At 44.5% G+C, this 22,189-nt stretch overlaps 1 protein-coding gene across 1 annotated transcript in view; it reads left to right on the forward strand.

Moving 5' to 3' along the window:
* ak8 (adenylate kinase 8) overlaps window positions 1-22,189 on the forward strand; it is a 64,788-nt gene that overhangs the window by 9,609 nt on the left and 32,990 nt on the right. The window contains exons 5-9 of the mRNA XM_034171416.1: window positions 34-102; window positions 7,569-7,650; window positions 8,841-8,912; window positions 14,894-15,091; window positions 20,968-21,090. Of these exons, the coding sequence (XP_034027307.1) occupies window positions 34-102; window positions 7,569-7,650; window positions 8,841-8,912; window positions 14,894-15,091; window positions 20,968-21,090 (544 nt within the window). The remainder of the gene's footprint in view (window positions 1-33; window positions 103-7,568; window positions 7,651-8,840; window positions 8,913-14,893; window positions 15,092-20,967; window positions 21,091-22,189) is intronic.

Raw genomic sequence — 22,189 nt, forward strand, 5'->3', positions numbered from 1 at the left:
TTCTGTGTGTGTGTATGTGTGTGTGTGTAACAGGATAATGGGGTGGAGCTGACGGTCAGACGGGTTCTTCAGAGACTGAACCATGTGGACTGTTTGACTCGGGTAAGATCTGTTTTGTCTTTGGACATCATCGAGTTTAGACCGTGTGCACGCCCACAGCACAGTGATCAATAAGTACTTGATTACTGATCCACTTGTTTCCACAATGTGTCTCACCAAACAAATGTTTTCTTAACATGGAAATACAAACATCCCAAATTCTTCTTCAAGACTTCTGACCCGCCTATAGGATCAGGAAGTCTTCACATACTTGTGGTTCCTGATGGAGGTTGGCCTGCTGGGTACTCACACTAGTCAGAGTACCACAGTGAACTAAACTAAAAAAAAAAAACAGAGGATCTTTAAATGAGTTCAGTGTCCCAACGAACCATCAATAAAGACCACAAAGCTAAATCCAGGATGCTGCTTTGATCTCAGACATGTAAACAGAACACAGACCAGAAAGCCATCAAACTCAGACTAACAAGAAGAACACACTGCGTCATGAAAATTTAAGCGAACACAGAGGGGGCGTGGTCAAATGCATCGTTTTCGAGCTAACACTTGGTCCTGATTACGTCCCTGTCAGGTTCTAACATGTCCCCACTAATTTCTTACCACATGCATGAGCATGCACATATCACGTTCTCTCTGCATCCATTCTGTCATTCTGCACTGCAGCTTTTCATTTGTTCTGCAAATTTTAGTGTATCCACATGGGTCCAAAATCACAGTTTCCATTGTCCATAGCACTCCATATCCCATGTCCATATGGAATTCTGCATCCTCTCATGTTTTAGCCAAGGACCGGCCCAGAATCTGCTTTTGTCCACCAGTCTTCGTCCGTTTCCCTGTCTCGGTCCTTCTGTCCGGCCCTGAGTGTTCATTTTCTGTTTCTTACACTTTGGTCTTGGTTTTATGATCTGTTACACTTCACCCATGTTAAGTTTGGTTCTAGTTTAGTCTCTGTTTCTTATTTAGTCATTCTGTGTTATCAAGTTAGGTTTTGAGAATTATCTGTCACACGTCAGCCACTTATCGAGTTCTGTTCTAGTTTAGTCTTCGTCTTTTATTTTCTGGTTATTCAGTCACTCTGTTTTCAGCACATTAGTCCCTCAGGTTTTTCTGTACACTCCTGCCACATGTTGAGTTCTTCTCTAGTTTAGATGCAGCCTTTAATTTTCTGTAGTTCTGTTTCTGCCTTTTCAGTTGTTTGTTCTGTTTCTCACATTTGGATTCTAGGTATCATTATTTCCTAATTGTTTAACATTTGTTCTGTCACATTCCTCTTTTTGCTGCTTTGGTCTGACACGCCCACCTGTCACTCCACTCTTGTCTCACTCAGCCACGCCTTCTTTCTTGTACCTGCTTCTCATCACGCCCTGATTATCCTCTGCTTTTAAACCCCTTGTCTTCCACCACTCACTGCTTGTTTGTTGTGCGTATTGCCTCGTTCCAAGCCTCTCGTGTGTTTTCTGCCATAGTCTGATTTCTCGCCTGTTTTGACCTTGCCTTTTGCCTGAGCCAGTTAACCTGCTTCTCTGTGCCTGAACCTTGCTTGTTTTTTGACTCTGTTGTTGCCTCCTCTGATACACCTGTTTGCCCGTGCTTGAACTCTACTCGTGACTGATCACGCCGCCTCCTGCCTGCTTGTCACCCAGTGTATCAGCCTGTTTTTGACTAAACCTTTTTTTAAATCCCACCTCAGAGTCATGAGTCTGCATTTGTGTCCACCTGCCTGTCATGCCATGTCCTCACAGTTCCTGACACATCCCACGTCTCCACAGCATTCCACATCCCATGTCCTTGCAGCATCTTGTGCCAGTGGAATCCATGCTATAATGAGAACTTTGGGCCAGATAAGAGAAATGAAATGCAGGGGGATGTAAGACCAACTGGACAACAAGAGGATGCATGTCGTTGTCCTCTGACCTGTCTGTAACAGTCATGACCACTGATGGGAATAACGCTGTTAAAATAAACGCTGTTATCGTCACTGACGATAAAATGCGGCTCATTACTCTAATAAAGGTCATTGAAGCTGTTTGGATCTAGAGACTCTCAGCAGCCAGAGGTGCAAAGGGAATCCAAATTCATTGATGTATTTGAATATTTTTAAAAAGTAATGCAATAGTTACTTTCCCTAGCAAGTAATTACTTTTATAATGCTGTAACTTAGTTACTAACTCAGTTACTTTTTGGGAGAAGTAACTAGTAACAATAACTAATTACTTTTTAAAGTAACTTGCCCCACACTGGTCATTAGATTACTTAAAATTAGTTTAGGTAGTCTTTATTGATTCCTTGGGAAGACTCTCTTGGGTAAATTGAGGTTCCAGCACCCAGAGCATCAAAAGTGAAAGTAAAAACCAATTTGCAAATAGAAATATGAACATTCTCATCACTCATCTTCAACTGCTTATCCGGGATCGAGTTGCAGGGGCAACAGCTCCAGCAGCGGACCCCGGATTTCCTTTTCCTGGGCAACATTGACCACCTCTGACTGGGAGATCCTGAGGCATTTCCAGGCCAGTGTGGAGATATCATCTCTCCACACTGGAGATATAATTTATTAATTTTATAATAATTTATTAATTTATATAGCGCCAAATCACGACAAAGTCGCACCAAGGCGCTTCACATAATTCACAACAACACAAATGAATCTAAATTCAAAATTAAAAGCAAGAAAAGCACAGTTAAAAGATAAAACACAGTAGAATAAAAAGAAATTACAAAGCAAACACAAACAGATTAAAAAATTAATGATAAGACAGTCTAAAAAAGTTGGTCTTCAGTCTTGATTTAAAAATCTCTACCGTGTCAGACTGCCGAATAACAGCAGGTAGATCATTCCAAAGAGCTGGACCACGGTAGGAGAAGGCTCTATACCCCACAGACTTTTTGTTCATCCTCGGAACACACAGAAGCCCTGCGCCCTGCGAACGCAAAGGCCTCGCAGGTACGTAGGGCTTAACCAAGTCCGCCAAGTACGAAGGCGCCAGTCCATGAACAATTTTATAAACCAACAATAAAACTTTAAAATCCAATCTGGCAGAAACCAGTAGCCAATGAAGGGATGCCAGAATGGGAGTAATGTGGTCAAACCTTCTACTTTGTGTCAAAATTCTGGCAGCAGCATTCTGCACCAACTGAAGTCCTCGAATGCTAGACTGCGGCAGACCAGAAAATAAAGCATTACAATAATCCAATCTAGAAGAGACAAATGCGTGAATCAGAGTCTCAGCATCAGCCATAGACAGGATGGGGCGAATCTTTGCTATATTTCTCAGATGAAAGAAAGCAGTCCTCGTAATGTCCCTAATGTGGAGGTCAAAGGACAGCGTAGGATCAAAGATTACCCCAAGGTTCCTCACTTTGTCAGTATGATGTATAACACATGAACCTAGGCCAAGCGCCAGCTGATCAAATTGGTGCCGATGTCTTGCTGGGCCAAGAACCATCATTTCAGTCTTATCAGAGTTCTAAACTAGAAAGTTGCTAGACATCCAACTTCTCACTGCTGCAAGACAGTCCTGTAAAGATTTTATGTGGACAGGATTTCCAGCAGCTATCGGCATATACAACTGAGTATCATCAGCATAACAATGAAAAGCAACCCCGAAACGCCGCAAAATGTTCCCAAGGGGTGCCATATACAGGGAAAAAAGCAGGGGACCCAGAACGGATCCCTGCGGAACCCCGAACTTCATGCCCTTAAAGTCAGAGGTAGTGTCATTGCACAAAACACAATGGGAACGACCAGACAGATAAGACGTCAGCCACACAAGAGCAGTTCCAGTAATCCTGAAACAGTTTTCTAGCCTATCAAGTAGAATATGATGATCAACTGTGTCAAACGCAGCACTGAGATCCAACAACACCAATGCTGTAGTAGTATCCGAGTCCATTGCTCGCAGAAGATCATTAACTACTTTAATAAGTGCTGTTTCTGTGGAGTGATGTGTTCTAAAAGCAGACTGCAGTGGCTCAAAAAGGTCATTCTCAGTAAGATAGTCCACAAGCTGCCGTGAAACCACCTTTTCCAGAATTTTAGAGCAGAATGATAGATTTGATATCGGCCTATAATTTTTCAGTTCACCAGGATCAAGATTAGATTTCTTGAGTAGTGGTTTAACCACTGCAGATTTAAAACAATTTGGAACAGATCCAGAGTTTAAAGAAAGGTTAACAATTTCCAGCGCAGTCGGCCCAAGAATGGGCCAAAGATCTTTAAACAATTTTGTTGGTATAGGATCAAATAAACAAGTTGTGCTTCTAGTAGACATCACGAGTTTCGTCAGCACACCTTGTGAGATACTGTTAAATTCCATGAATTTAGGTAGCACCTCAGTAGTAGTCCCCAGCTCAGTAGCTGGATACAATGATTCAACCAAAGTATGCTGAGATGTGCTCAACCTAATATCTTCTATTTTCTTTTCGAAATAGTCCAGAAAGTCCTGTGCTGAAAAAGGAGAATGACCAACAGGTGGCTGTCCATGAATAAGAAATGCCACCGTATCAAACAAGAACTTTGAGTTATGCTTGTTTTTGTTGATCAATTCAGAATAATACGCCTGCTTCGTAGCCAATAAAGCATGCTTATAATCTAAAATAGCTTCACGCCACGCAAGGTGAAACACCTCTAGTTTGGAACTACGCCATTTCCGTTCCAACCCTCTAGCCTTCTTCCTAAGGTCACGCAAATAACTATTGAACCAGGGTGTCTGTGCTTTGGGAAGGCATGGCTTTAATAAAGGAGGCGCAATCTTATCAAGTGTGGTTTTTAGCACTAAATTCAGGCTATCTGCAAGACTATCTACTGACTGAAATTTCATCAAGCTTGAAGTTAGGATTTCAGGTAGTCTTGCTTCGAGTTCAGTCAAAGTTGAACGTTTAATTTGTCGCCGCAATGATAGGCAAGGTTGTTGCTCCACTAAACGCGGCAGCGTAATTGTAAACCTAATAAGCGAGTGGTCAGAGACCACTGATGCAAGAGGCAGGATGTCGATATTTGTGGCAGCAAGGCCACGTGCAAGAACCAAATCCAGAGTATTACCACTGATACGCGTTGAACCATGAACGAACTGCTGAAATCCTAATGCATCCATGATTTCCATAAATGATTTACCTAGGGGATCAGAGAGCTTATTTATATGAATGTTAAAGTCACCAATAATCAAAATGTTGTCTACACTAGTTGAAAGACTAGAGATGAATGTGCCAAATTCATCTAAAAAATCAGAATATGGGCCAGGAGGCCTGTAGACAGTGACAATATAACATAGCTGATTTCCAGTTTTATGACCCTGACAGTACTTAGCATCATGGGCATAACGGAGAATCAGATGCTCAAATGAATTATATTTCTGACCCCCAACAGTTACTAAAGTAAACCTGTATTTATAAATAAAAGCAACACCCCCGCCTTTCTTCACATCACATGAAATGTGACTAAAAGTGTACTCCGGTGGGCAGGCCTCATTCAGAGGAAGGACAGCTGTGGATTTAATCCAGGTTTCACATAATCCAAGCATATCCAGACGATGATCCACAATTAAGTCATTCACCAGCAATGACTTCAGAGACAATGATCTGATGTTAATGAGACCCAAACTAAGGATCTCGGTGGGATCAGCAGGTTTTAATGAGGTCATGCGGAAGTTCTGCTCCTCAGCAGCCAGTGACGCAGCGTGTTTCAACGGCCGGAGGAGCTCAGGTGAAACACCGCGTCTGAGAGCCTGCAGACGACAGCACCGGCGTAAAAACTCCGCAGCCCGGTGAGAGGCAGCAGCGGCAAGCTGCAGCACAAACGGGCACAGCTTTAGCGGAGCTGGTCCGGTCATCAGTTCAGGAACAGGACGAATCCAGCAGCCTCTCGTGCGCAGCTCGCGCTCCCACGCCCAAAAATATCGTCCAACACAGAGGTGGCAAGGATCAGACCCTCTAGTGAAGGCTGCCAGGTAAAACTTAAGTTTCACCAACAGACCGCTCCGCTTTCCGCGCCTTCTAAAGCGCCTCCTCCGGAGAGGAGCGCAAGGAAAACGGAGCAGGTGGAGCGGGACGTCCACGAGCACAGGTGGCAGAGCAGGGCGGGGCCCTCCAAGCCCGGACCCAGACGACAGCAGCGGCTCATAAAGAGCATTAATGTCCAAGAGAGACTGGCGACCATACACAAGCAAGGCAGAGGTGTCCCGGCAGAACACACAGAGCAAAAACACAGCAACAAATAGCAAAAAACTCGACGAGCGACAGGGCTGACGGCATGCCAAACACACAGGCGCCATCTTCCTCCTCCTCTGTTCAATGCACGCTCCACACATCAGATATAATCTCTCCACCTAGTCCTGGGTCTTCCCCGGGGTCTCCCACCAGATGGACATGCCTGGAACACCTCCCTATGGAGGCACCCAGGGGGCATCCTTACCAGATGCCTGAACCGCCTCAGCTGGCTCCTTTCACTCTATCTCTAAGGGAGACACCAGCACCTTGGTGCCATCTGAAAGTCCTTCTCCAAGGTTACTCCAGACTCCTTCCACACCCGCTGCCGCCCTTCAGGCCTGTCGGTGCTTTACAACTGCCTCAAAACTTAATTTAGGGACTCCAAGATGGCTGAATATTCCAAACTGCTGTTCAGTGCATTCTCACAAACAACAGTCAGAGTTTTTTCCCCTGCCACCCGAAGGGGCAGGGGGGCCACCCTCTCATCTACTGGGGTAAATTCCAATGTAGTGGCGCTCAGCCGGGGACTCGTCAGTATCCCCACACCCACCTTGTGCCTCAACCTGGGCAACTCCAGAGCAGAATAAGGTCCAACCCCTGTCAAGGAGAATAAATATAAATACACAGCTATAAATACCAGACATACTGCTCGCGACTAGTTTACTGGCTCCTACTGTTGCTCTCCTTCCCGTCCTCTGTCTTCCTGTTACTCCTCCTCCCCCTCAGTGAGGAGTTGTCCAGTCAGATGGCCTGAGGGAGTCTGTTGGTCCTGCACTTGGGAAGGAGCAGTCTGTGGCTGAAGAAGCTCCTCTGGTTGCTGGTGGCAGTGTGCAGAGGCTGACTGGCATCATCCATAATGTCCAGCATTTTGTCCAGTGTTCTCTGCTACTGTCACTAGAGAGTCCAGCTTCATGCCAACCACAGAGCCAGCCCACCTGATCAGTTTGTCCAGCCTGGATGTGTCCTCCTTGGATGTGTTGCCCCCCAGCAGACTATGGACGCTGGCTACTACGGACTGGTAGAACATCCACAGGAGTTTCCTGCAGATGTTAAACGACCACAGCCTCCTCAGGAAGTCCAGCCTGCTCTGATCCTTCCTGTACAGGTGGTTGGTGTGGGTGGGTTGTCCAGTCCAGTTTGCTGTCCAACCACAGCCGAGGTACTTGTAGCAGTCCACAGCCTCATGATGGGCATGACTGTGTTGTTATATTGTTGGCCTGAGTGTGTTGTTTTGTGCTTCATGTTTCCGTGTCATTGGTTTTTAATCGTTGCGGATCTTTAATGATGGATCTGTTTGGGTCTGACAGGGTTGGGTACTGGATGGGATTTCTCAGACTCGTCAGCAGGCCCTGGCTCTCCAGCAGGCCGGGGTCATCCCACTCCATGTCGGTAAGAAACATATTTACACATGTCCACACGTAACTGGAAAAGTCTCAACTCAATTCAAATTTTATGTCTAAAGCACATTTAAAATGGCAGCAGTCGATCAAAGTGCTGTACAACAGTGAGCACCAGGTTACATCCAATAATAAGTCAATTAATACATTAATTAATTAAAAATAATAAAACTACAACGGGCAATAAAAACAGTAAAACATAGAGATGCATCCTCATTTAGGAAATGCCAGGGAGAAGAAGTGGTTTTTAGGGAGGATTTAAAAGTCTCTAAGCTCTGGGACAACCTAATATGGGAGGCGAGACTGTTCCAGAGCCTGGGGGCAGCTGCTGCAAAGGCCCTGGTACCTCTAGACCTTAGTCTAGTTTTAGGCACCTCCAACAACAGTTGGTCAGAAGACCTTAAGGCTCTGTTGGGGTGTAATGAAGCAGAAGCTCTGAAAGATACACGGGCCAGGCCATTACTGTTATGGTCATGACCAAAAAGCTGGAATAGGACTCCAAAGCAGGGAGGCTGAACAGATGAAGGAAACCAGATTTATTGTACAGAAATGAGTACAAGGTAAAGTGCTGCAGAATTGTGAATGATGATAAGGAGGTCTGGAGAGACGAGACCGAGCCCACGCAAACAGGGAGCTGCAGCCCAATGAGACCAGGTGTGCAGATGGAGATCCAGGCAGAGATGAGGTGGTGGTTGTCCGGGGGCCAGGTGGCTCCCTGTGGAGGGAGGTGTCACTGCAGAGGAGGAGAGACAGTTTAAGTGCGGGTATTGGAACACCTGAGCCACAACGGCTCACAGTTTACTCAGTAACCAGACAGGAAAAACTGCTGGTAGAATGCAGGCATCAGAACGCAGCAAAAATGCAATTAACAAACAGAGAGTCAAAAGTCCTGCCACGGAACGCAGACAGAGAGGCTCAATTAGGAAACTGAGTGGCCATGTTACCAGGCTGTGAGGCTGAGTTTCTGGCACTGATGAGATGTTGAACCAGGGTTTAAATACAGGAGGGTTGATTACTGGCAGGTGTGTTCATCAGCTCCACAAGGCACGCCACCTGTGTGTGTGTGTGTGTGTGTGTGTGTGTGTGTGTGTGTGTGTGTGTGTGTGTGTGTGTGTGTGTGTGTGTGTGTGTGTGTGTGTGTGTGTGTGTGTGTGTGTGTGTGTTCTGTTTAATATCTGTCAGTGATGCTGGATGCTCCTGATGACATGCTGTTGGAGAGGAGTCGAGGGAGGCTGGTGGACCCGGTAACATCAGGTTGGTCCTCTTTGGCCCTTTTTCTATTTCCTGTGCAGGAAACAATGACTGAGATTCACATTTTGTCTCCAGCTGCATCAGAAATGAGCGGATGATGTCACAAAGACCACGGCTGTATACAAATCCTCTGTGATGTCGCCCACCGATTTCTGCAGAGCGAGTTCGAGGCTCAGATGATTCTTTAGTTGACCCACATTATTTTGAAATTTCATCAGGACAGACATTTTATCTGAATAAAGGTGTCAGCGCGGGGATGATATAGGACCAGAAAGGATTCTGGGATGAGTGTAACCATAAATAATTTTCTTGTTATTATGTCTGTCTGTCCGTAAATCTGGGCAGACTGTACGATATTTTCAATCGTTGTAATCAGCTCCAGCTCAAACTGTGCGACAAAACCACACAGTGTAAAAGTTCAGAGTGCACAATTTATGTTCTCACACTGTACGGCCCGATGCTCTGATGCGATCTGACTGCTCACATTGTACGTTCAAAAACCACACATTGGGCTCGTGTTTCCAGAAGCAAAACGTAAACAGAAGCTCTTTTTTTTTAATTTTCAAACTTTATTTACATTTCTTATTTTTACAAAAACTCTCGATGGGAGGCATCAAATTTTTAACAAACATGAGTTGAAGAATAAGGGGGAAAAAGAAACAGAAGCTGCTGTCCCAAAGAGATGATCACTGTTTATGCTCTCTCCAATTCCGCATCGGTGTTTGCACAGGCACAGTGCAAGAGGTTGGGGTAAATCGGCTTCTAGACGCTTGTAGCACTGCTACAAGTGTCAAAAAGGGCGAAAAAGGGATCAAAAAGGGCGAAAACTCGCACAGTGTAAGCCCAGCTTTAGCAGGATTACGTCGAAACTACTGCACAGATTTTGACAAAATTTTCACCACAGATAGATATTAGGCCATCGAAGACTCCACTGAATTTTGGAGGTGATCTGGATCCAGATCTGTTGTCTCAATTTATCTTCCCCCCTGGATATCTCATACCCCACCCCTTACATAGCAAGTGTGCTGCAGTATTATCACCCATTTCATCCTACCCAGATTTATACGTGGCTGACACAGTGGAAGCAACATTGATATTGTTGAGGCCATTTGATAGAAAACCTATTCCCATCTGGAACACATATCTACTTGTCTGACCCCTCTTTTGTGTAAATTCTCCCAGTTCATATCTGTAATTTCTATAGGAAAGGAATAGGAAATATTACTATTGTAGATAGCTATAGATACATACAGAGGGTTTGAGTTTTTGTTTGGTTTTCTGTTTTATTTTGTTCTTGGGATCTGTTGGTTATTTTTTCATTTCATTGGTTTTGGTTTGTTTATTCTCTTGCTGGATTTTTCTGCTTGGGTCTGTCTGTCTCTGTTTCTCTTGTCTCTCTTGGGTCTTGATGATGGGTGTTTCTCTCTCTCTCTGGCCACGCCCTGGTTCTGGTGCTTTCCATGCACACCTGTTTCTGATTTGCTGATTATCACCTGGGTTATATAAGCTCACTGGGTGTGTTTGTCCCTCACCAGTTTGTTGTGCCTTGTGCCTTCATTCCAGCTCTGTACCTGTGTTCGATAGTCCTGCCTGCCTCATTGTGTGTTCCTGACCTCCAGCCTGTTGCCTCGACCACACCGTTTGCCTGATGTTTTTTGTACTGCTGCTTTTTCTGGACTGCTTACTTGTGTGCTGACCTCTGTTAACCACATCAGTAAAGCCTTCTAAAAACCAGAGCTGCTTGTTTGAGCCATGCATTTGTGTCCTGCAATTCCCAGCCATCCAGCCTAATATGAATATTGTTCACTGAAATGATGTCCATCAGTGATTGTTTCTAAATGAGTTCAAAGGAAGTGATGGAGTCATCGCCACCTAGTGGTGCATTCCTTTGTCTTATTTTTTGTAATTTTAGCCTCTGCTGGGACGAGGACCACCTCAGTCTTAGTACAACAAATGTGGTTTTTCTTTGCTCTCAGTCATGACTTTGCTGAGGAGCATCAGCAGCAAACAGATGTTTTACTGTATATGGTTTATTGAGGGCATTTCTGAATGCAAATGAGCATTTAGAGCGTGTGGCATTTGTCAGCAGATGATGCTGACTGACGCACAGATGACTGCCCTGCACCTGTTTATTGTTTTTTTTTTTGGGGGGGGGGGGGGGGGTTGACACATGAGGCTCCTGGTGGCTTCTGGTCCCTCCTGGTCGTGTTTGATCTGGTTTAGGTGGCTTCAGTAAATTGCTGCCAACGTTCTTTTTACTTTGAGGTGAGTTTGATGCATCCTTAGTTTAGTTTATTCTGTTTGATTTATTACAGTAGGGGGCACTGTAATTTGAATGATGATCAGAGAATGTCTAGGAAAATAAACTATTCTTTTCTATATCATGTCAGGCTGGTTGGTCAGGAACTGTTGGACACAAATGCATGGCTCAAACAAACAGCTCTGGTGTCAGGGCTCGGTGTGGCATGACACAGGTTGTAGTAGGACACACTACACAGACTCACGGGCAGAGATAAGGAGGTAAAAATGCTTTATCGAAAAACACAAGCAATGGTACGGTACAGAGAGAGCAGTCTGCGGTGCGGCGGTACAGATACTTGAGAGGCAGGCTCGTAGTTGAACAAACAAGCATGGGTCAGATTCACGGTGTGGAGGAGACTGGAAAAAATGGGCAAGGTCAAAAAACACAAGGAAAACTGGAGAACAAGGATGCGAGGCTGTGATACAAGATTGACAAACTGGCAGGGAAGTGAGGGACTGTGAGGGCTTAAATACAAGGGGAGTAATCAGGGTGTGATGTGAAGCAGGTGTGGGGAAGGTTCTAGAAGGGGTGTGGCCAGACAAGACAGGTGGACGTGACAAATAAAACAACTAAGTGCCAGTAACACACCCACAACCAACAGAGACAAAAAGAACTGAAAAACACAAACTGAAGTGCTCATGTGACCCAGAAAATAAGGCAGAGACTTCACTAAGAACAAAACTCACCATGTGAATAAAGTATAAAAGGGAAATACAACTAATGACTACAGTGACAGACAGAGTGCAAACACAGTGAAACAATAAAAAGCAAAGACTAAACTAGAACTCACAGGTGGGCAAACATAGAATAACAGATGATATATCATATGATCAAAACCAAACAGATAAGTGATACACTAATGATAAGGTGGCAAACAGGCTAATGACTAATTTGAAAATAAATGACATAAACCAGAAGTAATAAAATAATGCAATAAATAAAACAAACTACCTGAAAAACAGAAAATGCAGTAAATAATGGAACTTAATCAGATAAGAAACACTAGAAAATAAATGGTAACCAAAACCTGTGACTAAAGCACAATACAATAACTGTGATAAACAGAACAAAACTACGGCTAAAGCAACTTAATGGACCAAGAGTGAAAGAACACAATAAACAATAAAGCAAAACTAAATAAGTGTGGCAAGCAGATCATACACAGAGTAAATGAAACAAAACCAGTTAAAACCGAAACAAGACTAAGAAAACCTGACATGACATGAGAAAAGACATAGAAGGCTCAGAGCCCGGACATGGACCAGAGTCCAGAACCAATACAACTGGCCGACAAAGGGCCGGATAATGATATCTGGTTGCAAAAAGGTTTTACTCGGGTGGATAGCAGAGGTCAGTACACAAGTAGGCAGTCCAGAAAAAGCAACAGTACAAAAATCATCAGGCTTGAGATGTGGTCGTTGCAACGGGCAGGAGGTCAGGAACACTATGAGGCAGGCAGGACAAAGGAACACAGGTACAGAGCTGGAAAGTGACACAAGGCACAACAATCTGGCAAGGGACAAACACACCCAGTGAGCTTAAGCCCCTTTCACATTGGTGTATTTGTATAGCTGCTCATTGTGGCGTATCATCTACTCTGAGTTGAGCAGCTCTACGCCCACTTTTAGCAGCTCTACGTCGAGTTTTTTTCTCTCTACACAGCAGTATGTTGAGGGCTATGTGCGTAGGACAGAAGAAATTAAATGTTTAATTTTCTTTGGTGTAGAGCGCTGGACACAGTTTTAAGCAGGTCTGCGCAGCACAGCGTTACTGCATGCAAGCCTGTGCAACACGGCTCTTCTGTACACAACCAAAAACTGAGTGCTGCATCCAGAGGAATCAACTGAGAACATGATCACACAGCCCACAGCGCCTGTGTGTTCAGAACAGGGAATCGAACCTCAACTCAGAAATCCAGAAACACAACAGAAACAGCAAGTCGTTGCTCGCTCTCTCTCGCGCGCGCGCTCTCCCTCACTCTCACTCTGTCACACCTGTGACTTTAAAATAAAGCGCACTCGCTGCATGTCGGTGTGCTCATCAAACGCCCTGATCAATCAGGTCTGATCAAACCTGATGTTGTGTGGGCCGCCCGAAGAGGAGGTACTGCTGGCTCACCACCAGAGTGCGCCCTGCCTGTTGTCGGGTTTCAGGCACCAGAGGGCGCAGTTGCCACAGGAGTCCACCAGTAGCCCGGAGCTGACAGCTGTCATTCATCACATCATTACCACCACCCATAAAAGCCTGGAAGAGACATCAGAACTCTGCCGAGTTATCAGCTTACCACACAGGTAAACTTACTCAGCCGTTCTGTGCCGTACGCACACGTTTTTGCATCTGAGCTTTTAGCAGTCGTTAACCTTTGTACACTTCCAGCTTGTAGCCGAGTTTGTGGAAGTTGGAGGAGTTGGCGTCTCCACTCCTCACTTCTGACTTGATTAAGTGATACATAAGGCACTGCATGTACTCTGTGTTCCTGTGTTTGGAGGTGGAGGTTTTCCCTCAGAAAGGAACAGTATTTTCCGCTGACTTGTTTGCTGGGTGTTCACACACCCACCCCCTAACCTGTCTCTTTTCCTGCCAGCAGTACCGGATCTGACAGCTGGAAGCGGTGGCCACCTGGGGACTCAGGACTTGGCGGCTCCAGTGTGTTGCAGGTCTCCGTTGGCGATGGAACATCGTGGGTCCCGGCTCTTCTCTGGTTAGGCGTCTCCTATGCTCGGGCCTGCCCACGTGTCATCTTTTGTTATATTGATATTGACAGACTAAAAGCATATTTTGACCTGTTGTGCACATTTGCAGCAATAAATTGTATTTATTGGATTCTTTATTGGCCGTTCATTTACGCCCCCTGGTGTGGGTCGTGGGTCCGTGCATTTCACTTTCCCCAACACCTGTGACTTTAAAATAAAAGCGCACTCGCTGCATGTCGGTGCGCTCATTAAACGCCCTGATCGATCAGGTCTGATCAAACCTGTGACTTTAAAAGCGCACTCGGTGCATGTCGGTGCGCTCATCAAACACCCTGATTGTGGCAGTAATGCAACGGTAAAAAAAAACCCATGATACAGTCCACTGTTTTCCAAGTGCAGTGATGTGTTCTGCACAGCCCGCAGGAGTGAACTGGTTTTAAATAGTGGCAAGGTACACACGGCTATGTGCACACATTAAAAAAGCAAACACACACAGCTGCAAGTATGAAATGAACACTGAAAAAGGCTGAGTACGTGTGCATTTCGGGTGTATTTAAATGAAACATAACGCTGCCATTCGCAGCTCTACGAATACGCCAATGTGAAAGGGGCTTTATAGAACCCCAGGTGATGAGTAGCAAATCATGAACAGGTGTGCATGGAAAGTACCAGAACAAGGACGTGGTCAGAGAGAGGGAAACACCCACCACCAAGCACTAAGAGAGATAGAGACAGACAGACCCAAGCAGAAAAGCCCTACAAGAAAATGAACCCACAGAAAACCAATGAAACAGAAACAATAACAAACAGACTAGAAAAATAAATCTAATAATCAAAACCAAATTCAAACCCTGACATTTTAACACTAAAGCTGAGGAATGTAAGATGTTGCTCAAACACCACCACAAGCTCAGTCTGGATCTCTGAGTCCTTTTGTCCTCTTGTGCCATGCAGCTGTCAGTACTTGTGATGTCACTTCCTCTCTTCAGATATCTACCACCAAACTTTCATTTGGCCGGCTGATGACGCTGTGGCCGAGCGCCTGGAGAAGCAGGAGAGTCCGCACACGCAGCACCTGGCTGAATTACACCAGTACCGCAGTGAGGTCACCGGCCTGAGCTCTGCCTACCAACATGTGCTGAAGGCTGTCAGTGCTGACCAGCCGCACGCAGACGTCTACCAGCAGGGTACAGTTACACAGCTTATAGGGATCAGTCGTGACAGAACCGCTCCCTGTTCAGAGGGACGCAAATACATGATGGCTTGGGTTTGATGTCTCCCCACGAAGATCTAATTCTGGTGACTCTTTTTTTGGGGGGGTGCAGCATTAGGTAGATGAACTGATCAGCTTGCTACGCTGGAAGAATCCTTGTTGAAGTTCTGTTTTAGGTTGTAGTGCACAGTCCTGTTGGCTTCATCAACCTGTAACCTCCAACACTCACTGGATCGCCTCGCAGCTGAGTATGCGGCTGGGATGAATGAAACAAACACAGAAACAGAAAATAAACACACTGACTTTTTGCAGTAGTTTGGATCTTTCTGTGAAGGCTCTCAGTTGTCCAGGTGGTTTAGATAGTAGAGAAGCTTGAATCTTCGACTGGACTGGGTTGCTTGATGCGAGGACGTTTCACTTCAAATCGCAGAAGCTTCCTCAGCTAAATTTCTTGCTCTGGTGGTCTGATTTCTGTCTTGACTCTTGTAGAGAAGAATAACAGAAGCTACAAAAGCTGGAGTATTAAACCTAACCAGACCCCTCCTACCGAGAGGCATACTGCTGTTGGCTAGTGACTAAGAATTGCTCTAATTAGCACCTATTGTGCTCTAGTTAGCACCCTCCTAATGACAGGGTAGCTGTCCCTCATAACGATGGGACTGACGCCTCTCCTGATGACTCTCCTGATGATGTGAATGACTCATTACCATGAACAAAAGACTGAAACTCCTTTGACCTGAGTACCCCATTGTAAACAGGGGACAAAGTGTGTCTCAGACCCCTTCCCCGGTTAAGGCTGGGTTTCAACTGTTTCACATACAATGCTTGCTTCACTCCCCTCTCAAACCATTTCTTTTCTCTGGCTAAGATTTTAACTTCCTTGTCCTCAAACGTGTGGTTAGTGTCTTTAAGGTGGAGATGAACTGCAGACTGAGGTCCACCTGCGCGCTCTCTGCGGTGCTGGTATAGTCTTTTGTGCAACGGCTGCTTAGTCTCACCTGTGTAGTGTTGGTTACAGTTTTCCTGACATCTGGTAGAATACACTACATTGCTCTCTTTGTAACTAGGGATCCTGTCCTTAGGGTGAACTAATTTCTGTCTCAAGGTGTTAACAGGTTTAAAGTAAACTGGGATTTTGTGCTGTCTGAAGATCCTCTGTAGTTTTCCCCCTACTCCTGCTAAATAAGGGAGAGCCACTCCTCTTCTTCTTGGCTCCGTCTCCTGTCTGTCTGGTCTCTTTGTTCTTTGGGACTTCTGCACTTTATCCAGGGACTATCGTGGGTATCCACATACTGTGAGGGCTTTCCTGACATGTTGTTGTTCTTTAGCCCTTCCCTCTGTCATTGTGGGCACCTGTAGGGCTCTGTGTTGAAGAGTCCTCATCACCCCGAGCTTGTGTTCAAGGGGGTGGTTTGAGCCAAAGAGCAGATATTGGTCAGTGTGAGTAGGTTTTCTGTAAACCCCTGTCTGGAGCTGCCTGTTTTCTCCAATCGTAACATCACAGTCCAAGAAGGCTAAATGGTTGTTTCTGGCATCCTCACGTGTGAACTTGATATTGGAGTCAACCGAGTTGATGTGCTCTGTAAAGGCCTCCACTTTCTGTTGCTTGATTTTAACCCATGTGTCATTGACATAGCTGAACCAGTGACTGGGAGAGATGCCTGTGAACGACGCCAAGGCTCTCTTCTCCACTAGCTCCATGTACACATGGTTTCAGAGGGGAGTGAAGGAGGCATTGTATGTGAAACAGCTGAAACCCAGCCTAAACCGGGGAGGGGATCTGAGACATGCTTCGTCCCCTGTTTACAATGGGGTACTCAAGTCAAAGTAGTTTCAGTCATTCACATTGTCAGGAGGGGCGTCAGGAGAGGCATCAGGAGAGGTGTCAGTCCCATCGTTAGGAGGGACAGCTGTCCTGTCATTAGGAGGGTACTAACTAGGGCACAATTGGTGCTAATTAAAGCAATTGTTTAGTCACTAGCCAATAGCAGTCTGCCTCTCGGTAGGAGGGGTCTGGTTAGGTTTACAACTCTAGCTTTTGCTGGCTTCTGTTATTCTTCTCTACAAGAGTTAAGACAGAAGTCAGACTACCAAAGCAAGAAATTTAGCTGAGGAAGCTTCTGTGATTAGAAGCGAAACGTCCTCGCGTCAAGCAACCCAGTCCAGTCGAAGATTCAAGCTTCTCTACCACAGTAGCTTGGATCCTTAATTTCTCAAAGAATAATATTCCTCTCAAATTATAACTGGAGTTCCTCATTTTAGACAGATGGACATGTTGTGGCAACAGTTTATTTTTAACTTTATACATAATTTCTGTTGTGATGTAATCAACCAAGTCCCAGGCAAATAATGGATTCGTTGGCTTACAATATGATTTGTTGCAGATAATTCTTATAGCTTTCTTGTACAACAAAAATATTGGATTAGTATTACTTTTATATGTATTTCCCCAAACCTCAATACAGCAGGTCATATATGGAACGAGCAATGAATGATATAAAAGAGTTAATATCAGGTTGTGTGGACAGAGACGCCTGGACACAAATGCAGGACTCAAACTCACAGCTCTGAATTTTAAGATCATTTACTGGTTGGTAATGCAGGGTCCGGTACACAAAAAGGCAGTCCAAGAACAGCAAACAAATCAGAAGCATCAGGCGATAAGACGTGGTCAAAAAACACAATGTGGCAAGCAGGACTAGGAACCAACAGCTACAGAGCTGGAAGTGAAGGCATAGAGCACAACAATGTGGCGGTGAACTAGTGCAACCAGTGAAGCTTATAAATACCCTGGTGATGAGCTACAGATTAGAAACAGGAGTGTGGAAAACTCCAGAACAGGGTGTGGCCCAAACAGTGTGCACCACCCACCACCAAGCACCAAGAGAGACAGACAAGAGAAATAGGGAAAGACAAAGCCCAACAAGGAAAAACCCAACAAGAGAAATCACACACAGACAAAACCATCAAAACTAAACTAAACAGGACTAAACAGAGCAAAACATGGCACAAAAGTCTGGATCGTGACAATTAATGAGTGTTGGGAAATTAAATCTTGTGCTTTATGCAAAATTGTAATGGCTTTTGACATTTTAGATTTAACAAAATTAATATGTTTTCCAGCTCAGTTTATCATCAATAACAACACCAAGAAATTTAGTATCAGTTACAATTTCATAAATTTCTGCAGAAATTCCTGGACTTGTTTCCAAATATGATACACTTTGTTTTACCAAAGTGGAGCGATAATTTGTTTGAATAAAACCATTGTTTAAACTTCTATAGCTCCTTCTCCATCATGTCCAAGGTCTGTCCCAAATGATCCCCACTACAAAACACTGTTGTATCATCAGCAAGCAAAATACAGGTGATGGACTTGGAAACTAAACATATGTCATTAATATATTGTAGAAACAACAGTGGCCCCAGAACTGAACCCTGGGGCACCCCACAGTAATTCTCATGAGTACAGAGTTTGTCCCACCAATATGTACACACTGGTACCTATTGTATAAATAGCTGGCTGTGCAATCATGTTCCAATCCCCTGATACCATACCTCTGTAGTTTATTCATTAGCACAGTCTGGTCTATAGTATCAAATGCTTTCTGTAAATAAAAAACCCTACAGAATATTGCTTATTTTCAATTGCATTTGTAATCTGTTCAACAAAATCAGTTACAACCAGTGAAGTAGTGCGATTTTTTTTTCTGAAACAATATTGCTGTTCATTCACTAAGTATATGATGCTTAGTTTTGAAATCATTTAACCTTTTTACAAATACCTTTTCCAAAATTTTTGAAAATTGTGGTAAGAGTTAGGGCTGAACCCTCAGCCTATAATTTGAAAAGACAGGTTTATCACCAGATTCAAACAGCAGTATCACTTTAGCTAATTTCATTCTGAAAGGAATTTTCCCAGTCATTAGTGACAACTTACAAATATACGTGAAAGGTTTAACAATACAATCCATAATGTTTTTAATCAAAAACATATCAAAATTATTGCTGTCAGTTGGTTTTTCCCCTTGAGTTTTTGAACAGTGTCAATTATTTCGTATTCATCAGTTCCTTTAATGAACATTGAATCCTGAATTTTATTAATTATTTTACTGTAATCCAAAGAGCAGATAAAGATAAAATTAATTTTGCTACATTTTTACCCACATTTACAAAGTAATCATTAAAGTGATCTGCTATAGCTTTATTTTCCTTAACAACTGTATCAGTTTTTGTGTAAAAAAAAAAAAAAAAAAAAAAAAGGCAATATATTCTTTAACACCTTTTTGCTTATTTATGAGGATCAGCAGCTCTAAATCTGAGGCCATGCTGAGAACAGCAGGAAAACGATTGATTGCCTACTCTGAGTCGGGAATGAGGTCTTTCCCCAAGTGAAGGAGTTCAAGTTCCTCGGGGTCTTGTTCACGAGTGAGGGGTCGATGGAGCGTGAGATTGGCCAGAGAATCGGTGCAGCAGGGGGCGGTGTTGCATTCACTCTACCGTACTGTTGTGACCAAAAGGGAGCCGAGCCAAAAGGCGAAGCTCTCAATCTACTGGTCAGTCTTCGTTCCTACTCTCATCTATGGTCATGAGGGTAGGGTCATGACCGAAAGAACTAGATTGCGGGTACAAGCAGCCGTCAGATGTTCGGTCATCCATGGGGTGCTCGGAGTAGAGCCGCTGCTCCTTCGAGCAGAAAAGAGCCAGCTGAAGTGGTTCGGGCATCTGGTAAGGATGCTCCCATGGACACCTCCCTAGGGAGATGTTCCAGGATTAGACATCTGGGAGGAGACCCCGGGGGAAGACCCAGGACTAGGTGAAGAGATTATATCTCCTCACTGGCCTGGGAACACCTCAGGATCCCCCAGTCAGAGGTGGTCAGTGTGGCCCCGGAAAGGGAAGTCTGGAGTCCCCTGCTGGAGCTGTTGCCCTGTGACCCGATCCTGGGTAAGCAGTTGAAGAAGAGTGAGTGAGTGAGTGCACAGTCCAAAAATAACACCAAAAAAGAAGGCGAGCAGTTTTACAGTATGTCAGCCAGCGCTGCACCTCTGAGACCCACACATGTTCCTCTGAGACCCTCAGGCAACGAGTGATTTCTGTAATGGACACGGAATGGACTCCGCTGCAGGAACATAACATATCCACTGAGTGTGCCCCCCCCCCCCCCCCCCCGACGGTGGACTGGATACCTACATTGACTGTCAATTGTTGTTGTGTTGTGTTCTGTATTGTAAACCTTTTTGGTAGAATGGCCTATTCACCCCTTTGAGTCTGGTCTGCTTGAGGTTTCTTCCTCAAATCACCAGAGGGAGTTTATTTCTTACCCCTGTTGCCTGTGTTCTTGCTCTGGGGGTTGATAAGGTTAGACCTTATTTCTGTGAAGCACCTTGAGGCAGCTTTGTTGTGATTTGGTGCCATATAACCTAAATAAATTGAACTGAATTGAAATTGACCCACACGTGTTCCTCTGAGACTCACATATGTGTTCCTGTGAAGTCTTGTTATGACATGTTGTTTTCATGACTTCCTGGTGATGGTGACTGAGTGAGCCTCTCGAACCCAGATTGTTACCACCTGCAGACTAATCCTGTCAACTGCTGTATCCAGATGCATTTGTTATCATTTGTATCACGACTGTGACTGTACGCTTTGGATTTTAAACACCTTTTTATTGAGTCATGGTTACCGATGAGGCCTTTTATTTTCCTGTTGGATTTTGTGACTCTTTTTGTGACTCAGTTTGCAGATGACTCAGTAGTTTATGTGCAGATGTCAGTTAAAGGTAGAATCTCACTGACAAAAGGCTTTGATGTCGTTTCTTCTAACTGCTTCTTATGTGATTTCTCTCAGTGCTGGCTTCAGTCCAGACTTTTCCTGGATTCAGAATTCACAGAATCCTTCTCCTGGGTCCACCAAGGTCAGGAAAGAGTCACCAAGCCAGGTTGCTGTCAGACAAATACAAGATGGTGGACAGTAAGCAGCTGTTTGATCATTGGGCAGCACAGTCTGGTTTAAGGGCGGGCGCTAAACGGGTAAAATATGACAGTTTTTCTCCATCTGGGGACAATCCTCGTATGTCCCCATCAGAAACGGCACTTGCTCTGAGTTTTTTGCCAAATTACACCCAAAATGCAAAGTGATGATGTGATGGAAAGTGGACATGTTTTGGGGTTTGTTTATGACCCAGAGCTCAAAGGTGTTGAGGCGGTTGTGCAGGCGAGAGAATGAAGCTACTCTGGTTAGCTGTGTAGGCAAACACTTACCAACACAACGTCTCCCATCTGCCTCATCTTCCCTTCTCCACTGGGAACCAAAAAAAAAGTACTTTCTGCGACTGCTTTCGCCGAAAGCAAAACAGTACACCATTTATCTGTTAGAAGTGACGCTCTTTTGTGGGGAGAGTCTAATCCCCCGGCAGAGTGTGGGCGTGTCAGCACAAACCATTCACCAGCAGGTCCGCTAGGTGACAGCGAGTATGCTTTTAAGTTTACTGAGCCGGGCTGAACAGTTTGTGCTGAAACTCCCCCACTCCGCCCGGGGATTCTCTGCCATGTTCGTACCGGCTGTCCCCAGATGTGGTCAAATACATAATCAGAAAATTATGTTGTTGTTTTACCAGGCAGTGTTAGAGAGCCTAGTTAGGTATGGCATGACTGCCTGGTACAGCAATCTTTCTGTACAATTTAAAACGAAACTTAACAGACAAATTGATGATGCAATGAAGATAATCGGAAAGAAACAATATCAGTCCCTCAGTTCACTCTATGAAGAGTCTGTTTTGAAAGCAGCTCAGAGGATACTGATGGATTCAGTTCATGTTCTTCACGCAGAGTACACTCTCCTTCCTTCTGGGAGAAGGTACAGAGTTCCTCGGAGTAGACTGAATAGATTTAAAAATTCATTCGTCCCCATGTCTATTAAATTGTTAAACAATAATGTTTAAAATTGGAATTATGCAATATTTATGGTGTTTCTCCTGACTCCTGTCATGTTAATTTGTTATGGATGTGGTTGTGTTTTTATCTGTATTGTTTGTTTTCTCTTTTCTTGTAAGGCACCTAGCATGAGTCCA

The sequence above is a fragment of the Thalassophryne amazonica genome, chromosome 5, assembly GCF_902500255.1.
Source record: "Thalassophryne amazonica chromosome 5, fThaAma1.1, whole genome shotgun sequence".
NCBI lineage: Eukaryota > Metazoa > Chordata > Actinopteri > Batrachoidiformes > Batrachoididae > Thalassophryne > Thalassophryne amazonica.